This window comes from Aegilops tauschii, chromosome 2 (assembly GCF_002575655.3).
Source record: "Aegilops tauschii subsp. strangulata cultivar AL8/78 chromosome 2, Aet v6.0, whole genome shotgun sequence".
Lineage (NCBI taxonomy): Eukaryota > Viridiplantae > Streptophyta > Magnoliopsida > Poales > Poaceae > Aegilops > Aegilops tauschii.
Window position 1 is genome coordinate 645016194 of NC_053036.3, and position 10749 is coordinate 645026942.

At 51.4% G+C, this 10749-nt stretch overlaps 1 protein-coding gene across 1 annotated transcript; it reads right to left on the bottom strand.

Moving 5' to 3' along the window:
* Window positions 1-3708: 3708 nt before the first annotated feature.
* On the bottom strand, window positions 3709-6804 carry LOC109768343 (farnesylcysteine lyase). The gene is made up of 5 exons (XM_020327074.4): window positions 6165-6804; window positions 5624-5797; window positions 4734-5093; window positions 4429-4604; window positions 3709-4256 (listed from the first exon to the last, which is right to left on the bottom strand). The coding sequence occupies exons 1-5, from the start codon at window positions 6669-6671 to the stop codon at window positions 3965-3967; spliced, it is 1509 nt and encodes a 502-aa protein (XP_020182663.1). The 5' UTR covers window positions 6672-6804; the 3' UTR covers window positions 3709-3964.
* Between the last annotated feature and the right edge of the window lie 3945 nt (window positions 6805-10749).

The following is a 10749-nucleotide window of genomic DNA, read 5'->3' on the forward strand; positions in this document are numbered from 1 at the left end:
CTTGCAACTCTCATCGAGTAAGAATCACGACGCAAATCTATTTCCAGGGCTTTCGGAGCTCCGACGATGGTGTGTCGTGTTTTTGGTGCTCTTCCGTTCTCGGCGGGCTTTCCGCCCGGTGACCGTCCGTGATGTTCGTCTTATTCTTAGCCCGGGCGCCGTTTTTGCTGGGAGCTGTATTATTCTTAGCCCGGGCGCCGTTTTTGCTCGGAGCTGTATTATTCTTAGCCCGGGCGCCGTTTTTGCTCGGAGCTGTATTATTCTTAGCCCGGGCGCCGTTTTTGCTGGGAGCTGTATTATTCTTAGCCCGGGCGCCGTTTTTGCTCGGAGCTGTATTATTCTTAGCCCGGGCGCCGTTTTTGCTCGGAGCTATATGGCAATCCGGTGTCTGGTACGTGCGCTCTTTCCGTCTTCCTTCGTTTGTCCTGCGTAGCGGCATCTCACGTGAGGGTGTCACGTAATTAAAGGCACGGAGGGAGTAGACGATTGTTGAGGGCCTTTGAGTTTATCCTTGCCGGCTTCTGCCTGGGGTTGAGCGACGGTGTGTTATCTGTCTTGATTGGCTTTAGTGGTCGCTGCACGAAGCTCTTCGCTTTGGGGCGCTCGTGTGGACGTGTCGCTGGGCTTTACTGTTCTGCTTGTGCCGCGACGTCTAGCAAGACTGTTATCTGGCTCGGTTCTATATGCATGAGGACTCGTGCAGTGGTTGCTACGCGGCTGTGTCGGAGATCGACTTGCTGTACGAGATACTATTGACTGTGCCGACTTCGGTTGCACCGTATGTGGAGTTCCGCTTCGATGGCAAAAGGTATTTTCCGTTGTAGCTAAATGATGCAGGCTGAAAGGATTTTAGTTATCTGATAAGTATGTCCCTGTATTTTGTGCTGGCAAAGGGATCAACCTAAAGTTCAGTTACTAGAACATAGCACGAACTCTAAAATCCATTTAACATGGCAAGGTCCTTAGTTAAACTAAGGTACTAAATTTCTAAACCAAGATTAGAATCAAAAGATCGCCCGAATCAACATTTTGTAAGGGGTTGGTTTTAGGGTCCTTATGTTCGTTTTCTGGTCCCGGTTCTATGTTTGGCGCGGCGTGGTACTCGGTGAGTACAGGGAGAACACCTTCCACAGGAATCGGGATGGGCTGCCTACGATGCACGTCGCCCCCCACTTCGGGTAAGAAACCGTCGTCCGACCTCCCCCGCCTCCAACCTTACTCTTTCCATCCCGTTAATCCTGCGCACTCAACCGTTTACGTTGTCGTTGCAACTGTTCGGGCTTCAAGCCCGAGGCTACAGGATCGCCGACGCCGACGAAGACGACCACACCGACCTCGATTATGATAGCTCTACCAATTGAGCCGGTGACGGGCACTCGGCCCACACAAATGGAGCCGATACCTTTAAGTCGCAGAACGGCCACAGACATCGGCGAGGCTGGCCCAGGCACAGGGAGGCGCTCCCAACGATCGATAGCGTCGGAAGCCGGCTGGACGGACCCCGGCACAGTCCCTACCAACCCTGTCGGCGAGCCCGCGCCACATCGTTCCTCGCGCATCCTGCGTGCTCTGGGAGATGGCTTTTTTTGTGTTTGGACGCTATTTGTCTGTGGAATTAATGTAGATTGCCCTACTGTTCCCCTGAGAAGAAAAAATATTGCCCTGCTTTTCGTGTGGGTGATGTTTTTGTGTTGGTCATTGTGGCTCTTGCACTTGTGTTTCAGCGATGTGGCCGCCGTCTTGGCATGCTTCAATGGCTGCCTTATAGTACTTCCTTTGTAAACAAATATAAGAGCGATGTTTATTTACAACGCGTCATCGGTGCGATTTCAGGTGCTGGTAAAACTGTGGATGTGGTTTGCGTTTATTTGGTTTGGGAGCTATTTGTCCGTGGAGCCCTTTTTTTTCCCTGCTGTTGGTGTGAGTGGTGTTTTTGTGTTGGTCGGCGTGGCTCTCGCACGCGTTCCCGCGATGTTGCCGGCGGCTTGGCCGGCATGCTGCAGTGGCCGCCGTATAGTATTTGTGCTCATCTACGATGCGTCTTTGGTGCGGTGCGTACTCGGACCGTCGCGCTTATTGGTCTACGCGTGCGGCTATTTCCTCGGCTTCTGCGTCGACGTGGTATCTATGCTTGTGATCGTCTTCGAGGGAGACCAGCGGTCTTGCTTTTGTTTTGTGTATAGACACGGGCCGTCTCGCTGGGTCTACGGGCGTGTTCCATCGCCGTTGAGACATGCACCTCAATCAAACAATGATGGAAACAGAGCAGGCGGACCACATCCTAGTATGCCCCCGCTAGGGCGACTCGGGCGGCACCCAAACCCTAGCCGCCGGGGGCGCGATCTCCCTCTTCCCTTTCCTCCGCCGTCGCCGGGCTAAGTCCAGAGGCCAATGGTGGTGACGGGGGACTCCCTCTCTCCCGCGTCTTAGGGGTGGTGCGGGGCCCCTAAATGTGTGGTGGCGCTGCCGATCCAATCTATGCCGCGCAGTGGCGATGGCTGCGGTGGCGTGGTGGCCGGCCCTGTCTCGGGCGGCGGTGGCTGCAGGCGCGGCGCTGCCCTGTACCGGGAAGGGCGGCGGCCGCGGTCGGTGTCGGGGGGGTTGGGGGGGGGGGGGATGAACCCCGGGCAGGCAACGGAACCCAGATCCTCTTCAAAAACATCGGGATCGGTGTCGCCCCTCAATCCGGCTTGCACTTGGCCGGGTTCCTCAACCCGGCCAAGACTTCGATACGGCCAGGCCTGCTGGCGCATGCCGGCAGAACTCGACAAGCCAGCGCCCTCATGGCGTCTTCCTCAACCCGGCCACGGGTCAGCTCCCGTCTCATCCAAGGCGTACGACGGAACAAGTCCCCGTAAAGAAGATGAGCATGGCTACAGTGGCCCACCAACTCCGCTGACCAGGGTGAGCATGGGAACAGTGCCCCCATCTACCCCGCTGACCGGGGCCGACATGGAAAAAGTGTAATCCAGTCCTGCTGACGCAAGCCGATGGCGACCAGGCGACGTGCCACTGTAGCCGAGCCGGCCCAACCACTCCGTGACGCACGACAAGACAGAGAACAATGCCCCCTGGCGCATGGGGCCCGCGCCCGGAGAACCCGGCGAATCCTGGCACCCGGCGGGTCCCAGCTCCGGCTTCCCAAACGCTGACATCCCGGCCCCATGGCCATGTAACTTTACCGTTGTAGCCCTGCGGGTTGACCTATAAAACCCCCCATGAGGCCTCCATGCACGGGGGTGAGAATACAGGCGATCAGATCATTCTAGTAGAACACACACCCATCAGGAGAAGGAGCAGCCTAAGCCTAAGCCTTGGCCTGCCTTCCTTCCTCCTCCAAACAGCTCCAGGAGCAACTCTGTACTGCTACGTGCATCCACACATAAACCACTCTCGGCAGGACTAGGGGTATTATCTCTCCGGAGAGCCCCGAACCTGGGTATGTCTTGCATCCCTCGCTCGCTCATGTCGACCTCGCCTCTGCAGCCCACCGGTGCCCTCGAGCCTGTCCCTCTCTTTAGACATCCCTTGGCATCTACCGTACGCCCACCACGACAATCATTCACGCCGTAGGGTTACAAAAATAGGGTCCAAGGCTAAAAAAAACTCCCACTTCCATTTCTGTATACATTCATTGGGTCTAATACACAGTAGCATCAATTGTCTACACAATGATGTGTGTTGCGCATTGCTGCAGACAGTGACAATGTGGAAAATACACGCCCGAGCACATGGTATAACCAAGGTGATGTATTTTCAGAGTATTACATAGTGGATCAACAGTTCCTGAATCTGAAATATTGCATTTCATCCTACACTCTACATTCATCCACAGCCAGAATGCAACTGATGTGTGTTACTGTACTGTATATATCACCCAGGGAAACATGAGGAAACTACTGGCACTGAAAGAAAACTGCAGTGATCCCAGGCATCAAAACTAGTAAGCATCTTCCACATTCACTCACAGGTCCACACGCTGGGAACCTTCCTCCTCGCCGGCAAACGACTCGATATGAGGCTCAGGTGCCGCCGCCGCCGAGAGCCCAGCTCGTAACCCGAGAGGCAGCCTCGAGATGATGAGCCTTGCCACATTCTCCGCTGCGACGGCGCCCGTCTCCATGGCACTCGCGGCGCTCTCAAAGGTGTTCACGTAGTACAGGTGCCTGCCGTCCAGTATGATCGGTGCAAAATCCTCCGGGGCCTGGTAGTGGGGGTAAGCGGGCCAGTCTATCCGGATGGTCTCCTCCCTTGTGCTGTTGTACATTGTGCATTGCCACAGATAAGATAACAACTCTATTTTTTTCTTTTTTGCGTAGAAAAGATAACAGCTCTTCAATGAAGAAGATATCATGCTGGCACCAAAACAGCCTAGCCATGGCTACTTTAACCACTAAATGGAAAATTTGTTTATATTCAAGCTCTTACCTGAACATCTGATCCAACAAAGCATCCTCCAGCTTCGCACGTGAGAAAATTTTGTAAGTCATGTCATGTTCGCCATGCTTCTTCCGAACTGAGATGCACGAGAAGGGGATATCAGGGAGCTCCATGGTTCCTATCAGCTCTGGAATGTCGGACACGGAGCTCAGACCAAAGAATTTCTACATGAAAACATAACAGATAGCACAGGTAAGTGGTATTCTTTCTCGTGGTAATGAACCAAGACTAGACAAGTTTAGTGCTTCAAAACAACATGCTACAGGAAGGAATGAAGTGCAAACAACACTTACAGGGTCCAAGAGGCCTCTGACAAAGGTTGTATGGGTATGTTGCATCTTCCTTGGTGGAATAGAGATCGGAGGGATAAACGTAATGTTCACCTCATCGAGGGGAGTTGCAACAACCGTCACCGTGCAGTTGTACTCATGACCTTTATTCGATTTCAGAACATAGTAATCCCCTGCATCAGAGATTGACTCTATGCCTTCTTGGAGATGGAGACTGGCATTAGCAGTCTTGAGCAACCCAGCAGCTAGCTGCCAGTTGCCTCCTTTGATAGACCACAATCCAGACTCAGAGCCAGCTAAAGACACAGCGCCTGCTAACCCACTTATGCTCGTGCTTTGTCCATAGTTGATCCTTGTTATTACCTGTCAGGGACCGACAAGGGGGCACAACATCAGGAAAATGGTTATCAGCAGGAGAGTGAGGTTTCTTCAGAAGTTGCTGAATTAAGTTTTTTCAACTGTAATGGTATATGCTACACCTTCCAGCCATACATCAGCAAATTAGTCCTGATCAATATACCATTTACAATATGGTTTGCTACTAAGGTCTTCTGAAGATAATAGTCTTGAAGCCAAGTAGAGATACACGAAGAAAGTGGAAGGTGGCTATTAGCCAAAATGCGGGTTAACATATATTAATTCTTCATTAGTCCTAGAGAAATGCTACAATTCCTCTTTGGAAAGAGAATGCTACAGCCTATATTTAAGATAATAGGCTTGAAGCCAAATAGATATACAGGAAAAAAAGTGGAAGCTGGCTATTAACAGAAATGTGGGTTAACATATATTCCATTAAACACAACTATCGGAGCATAGAATAGCTCAGAAATATTGCTAATATGGAAAACTGTGAGCTATCAGTTTAGATGAAAGAAGAAATACATGAAACATACAGTGACAAGCTCTGATATAGTTTGAGTATTCAGCCCAGCATCAATGAGCTCGTCCTCTAGGGTCCTGCGAGTGAGCCCATAGAGGCCTGACCATTTGAGCATCTCCTCAACGTTGTCGAACACAGGCCGGGACTCGAATCCGTTGTAGTAAAGCATAAACTTTTGCAACATTTCCTGCATAGCAGTGTGTGAGTATTAATTCAATGCACTTAACCGTATGATTACTGAAACCTAGAGAACATGCGCACCATTTCATCCCAACTGAGAAAGAGGTAAAATGAAAAGCAGAGCCAGTTTATTATGAGGTAAAGGACGCAATCATGTCCAGTCCACATAAAGATAACACTAAAACTACAAGTCAAACTATCAAGCAGACTAGAATTGTTTGCTGAGATCTCAAAGGGCCACAGTAATCAAGTTTAACTGAACCTGTACCACAAATTCCCAGAACAGAAGGCCGATAATCTAATTTGCGAAGGTGTAGTTTTTGCTAGAACAGATAATCACTAATGGAGTAGTAGTAGGAAGAGGGTGAATGAACCTGCACGAAGCTGTCCATCCTGAGCAGCGAGAGACCATATCGCCTGAGCAGCAGGAGCGAGTTGGCGAGGCCGTGGAGCTTGCGGCGCAGCCAGGAGCTCCCCGGCGGGGGCGGGCGGAGAGTCTTGAAGACGAAGCGGGCGCCGTCCCAGATCCCGAGCCAGTCCTCGTCGTTGTCGCCGCCGGTCTTGGCGGCGAGGCCGAGGAGGTCGGCGAAGCGGCGCACGTGGAGGTTGCGCGGGTGGATGATGGAGCCGCCGGCCTCGAAGACTTCGCCGGCGACGGTGACGGTGGCGAGGCGGCCGCCGACCCTGTCGCGGCGCTCGAAGACGCGGAGCTGCGGGGCCGGGTCGGGGGCGGTGTAGTTGGTGAGGAAGAAGGCCGTGGAGGCGCCCGAGATGCCGCTGCCGACGATGCAGATGTCCTCGGCAGCGGCGGCGGCGGCCTGCGGGAAGGGGGGGTGCACGAGGAGGAGGACGGGGAGGAGGAGGAGGAAAAGGGGCGGCATCGCCGGAGTCAACGGGTGGTGGTGGTGATTCGCCGCGCCGGAGTCGGTCGCCGCCGTTCACTCTTTTATTCTGCGCGTGTGCTACACTTTTTTTCCTGTTAATTAACAGTGTCAAAAATAAATCAGGCTCGATACGACTGATGACGGCAGTAGTACTCAAAAGTAAACTTGGGCAAACGTCGGGCCGGGCTTGTAAAAGCCCGACTTTTCTGTATCAAGCCCGGCCCGAAGCCCGAAATACACTTTATTTTCAAGCCCGAACTCAGCATGAAATTCAAGCCAAAAGTCCGTGAACGCATTTTTAATGTATATGCACATGCAAGCCCGACCTAAAATACATGAAAAGAGATGCCCGAGCCCAGCATGAACTACCTTTCGAATTGCAAAACAAAGCCCAAGCCCGGCCCCAATGGCAAGCCTGACCCGACCCGACTCAGGTTTAATTTCCTGGTCAGGCTCAAGTCGGGGTGCCAATGCTCAGGTCTACTCATAGGAATGTAAACGGTCCCGTTTAAACCCACAAATGATCTAACAGTTCAATAAAAAAATCCACAGAAAATAAACTATTAAGCTAGCTAAGCTAACTAAAGTTAAAACCATATGCATCCACGGCTAAGAGACAGTTCTTTTTGGCTCGTTATTGGCATCAATAGTTTTCGGTACCTTCACGTTCACCATCTACAACATCCATGTGTAAACATTTTAATCTATACCAACATTCTAAGCCATCAATCTATACCACTAGAAAATTTGTACTAAGCGGCCATCAATGATACAATTTGTACTCCACACAAAACAAGCATCCAAATATTTCACTAGCACACATCAAATTAGCATACAAATACCAACCATCAAGCCTACAAGATCAGAGAAACAGAGAGAAGCAAGGAGATAGAGATAGCGGGCAAGTATGAGAGGGGACAGAGAGAGGGAAGAGAAGACGAGAGAGAGAGAGAGAGGGGGGGGAGAGAGAGAGAGACAGAGGAGGTCACCTGCCTGAGGCTAGCGAGGCAGGCTGGGGTGGGGCGATTGATGAGGCAGGATGGCGCGGGGTCGGGCGGGCCGGACGGGAGGTCAGCAAACGGGAAGGGTGGAGGTGGACTTGGCGAGGCAGGGTCGAAGTTGGCCCTTGTGGGCAGCGCCGGTCGCAGCCACCTTCAAGCCTCCACACCCACCCACACCCCCCAGTAACCCACCGAGTGCCACCATCTTGACATCTTCACACACCCCACGTGTCCGCATAGAAAGGTCGAACCCCGACATCCATTGCTCGGTAGCACCCACGCGTCTGCGACCGCACAACGCTGGCCACCACTGTCAGCTGCCACCCGCCGGCCGCTAGGCCGGCAGATCTGAGCAGAGATCAGGTTGCTGCCACGGCAGCTGCCCGGACACCCGTCCACCAGGTAGCCAGCCTGCAAGTGCGCGGGCCATGGCGAGTCGTGCCAACCATGGCGCCATCAGCCCTGTCTGTCGTCGGCAACCTCGAGCACCCATAGCCCTGGATATCCGTCGCCTCTGATCGCCGCCATGGTTGCGGCCCTTCACAACCACCCGCTGCACTCTCGGCCAGCGGACCCCACCACACGCAGGTCCATGACGACTCTTCGTCAGGCTCCTCTGAACATATCACCAAACCCCGCTGATCTAATCCGACGCCGGCGAGATCCAGAGGACTTCCACTCCATGCTAGCCCTCGAGCTCTGCCTCCGGCAACGGCGACCTCTGCATGGACCCCAAAAGGATTACCATGAGACCTGAACCTCGTCGCTGTCTCACTTGACGACCCGAACATCCGCCAAGTACCTCAGATCCACTGAAGCCACCGACGTAGACCCTGCGGCCAGATCTGCCCCGCACCACCACCGGGACCACCCGAAGGGAAAGACCACCTCTAGATCCATCTCTGGCACTGAACCCGTGCACCGACCACGACCCTTTCTTTAACTAGATGATACCCCCGCGCGTTGCTGCGGGATATTGTAGCAGAAGTTTCAAGTGATTCAACTTGTGATGTGCTGATTCATATCGATGAGTTAGATATGAAACAAAAAGGAAGAGCAACAACAGACATCGGCACACCAGAACGCAAAATGGAATAAGGTACTGTAAATGGCAAAGTAGACACCTTGCACCACATTGAAATTTACACTGCAAGATGTATCTTGAAAGTAGGAATCAGAAGTGTTCCCCATCCAGTTGTGTTGCACTGATGTGTAACAAAGAAAATGGTAAGTATATATAATCGAATTTAGTTATAGAAATTGAAATATGCACCCTCACACTAGTGCAGAACCGGGATATAGCACTGGTTCGTAAGGGCCTTTAGTGCCGGTTCTGTAACCGGCACTAAAGGGTGGGGACTAAAGGTCCCCCCCTTTAGTACCGGTTCAGCACGGACCGCAACTAAAGTGCCACCACGTGGCACGAGCCAGGGCCGGGTGCAAGGAGACCTTTAGTACCGGTTGGTAACACCAACCGGTACTAAAGGTTGGGGGGGTTGGTTTTATTTTTATTTTTCCTTTAATTTTGTGTATTCAATTTAATTTAGAGATTGTTTTTACATTATAATGAGTTGTTAAATCATTAGGTGAAAGTACCGCAGATTAGTTTCAACTAGATGCATGGATCCTAGCTAGCTAAGTGATCAAGTATATGCCATATATCCATATTACTTGATTGATCACTTAGGCATATACTTGATCACTTAGCTAGGATCCATCCAGTTGAAACTAATCTGCGGTTTCTTTCATAAATGATAACTCATCATCATCATCATATACTCTTGCATCATATCATCACCAACAACAATACTAGCTAGCTAATAATCATCATAGTCGCCATTACCACTATTTAATCATTATATTCATTACCGCTATCTAATCACCACCAACGCTAGCTTAAAGAAGAAACATTCACTTGTACGTACCAGAAGCAAAGATATCATCGAGTCATGAGATTACAAGCGTTCATAAGACCACAAAAGCAAATCACATGGAGATTAAGTTCAGGACGAAGAACATGGACATGAGAGGACAAGTATGTGACGCCCCCGATTTGACCGTACACTAATCATGCACGCAAATGTGTACGATCAAGATCAGGGACTCACGGGAAGATAACACAACACAACTCTAAAACATAAATAAGTCATACAAGCATCATAATACAAGCCAGGGGCCTCGAGGGCTCGAATACAAGTGCTCGATCATAGACGAGTCAGCGGAAGCAACAATATCTGAGTACAGACATAAGTTAAACAAGTTTGCCTTAAAAAGGCTAGCACAAACTAGGATACAGATCGAACGAGGCGCAGGCCTCCTGCCTGGGATCCTCCTATCTACTCCTGGTCGTCGTCAGCGGGCTGCACGTAGTAGTAGGCACCTCCAGTGTCGTAGGTGTCGTCGTCGACGGTGGCGTCTGGCTCCTGGACTCCAGCATCTGGTTGCGACAACCAGATAGAAAGGAAAGGGGGAAAAGAGGAAGAGAAGCAACCGTGAGTACTCATCCAAAGTACTCGCAAGCAAGGAGCTACACTACATATGCATGGGTATATGTGTAAAGGGGGATATCAGTGGACTGAACTGCAGAATGCCAGAATAAGAGGGGGATAGCTAGTCCTGTCGAAGACTACGCTTCTGGCCATCTCCATCTTGCAGCATGTAGAAGAGAGTAGATTGAAGTCCTCCAAGTAACATCGCATAGCATAATCCTACCCGGAGATCCCCTCCTCGTCGCCCTATTAGAGAGCGATCACCAGGTTGTATCTGGCACTTGGAAGGTTGTATTTTATTAAGTATCCGGTTCTAGTTATCATAAGGTCAAGGTACAACTCCGGGTTGTCCTTTTACCGAGGGACACAGCTATACGAATAGATAAACTTCCCTGCAGGGGTGCACCATATAACCCAACACGCTCGATCCCATTTGGCCGGACACACTTTTCTGGGTCATGCCCGGCCTCGGAAGATCAACACGTCGCAGCCCCACCTAGGCTCAACAGAGAGGTCAACACGCCGGTCTAAATCCTATGCGCGCAGGGGTCTGGGCCCATCGCCCATTGCACACCTGAAGTTGCG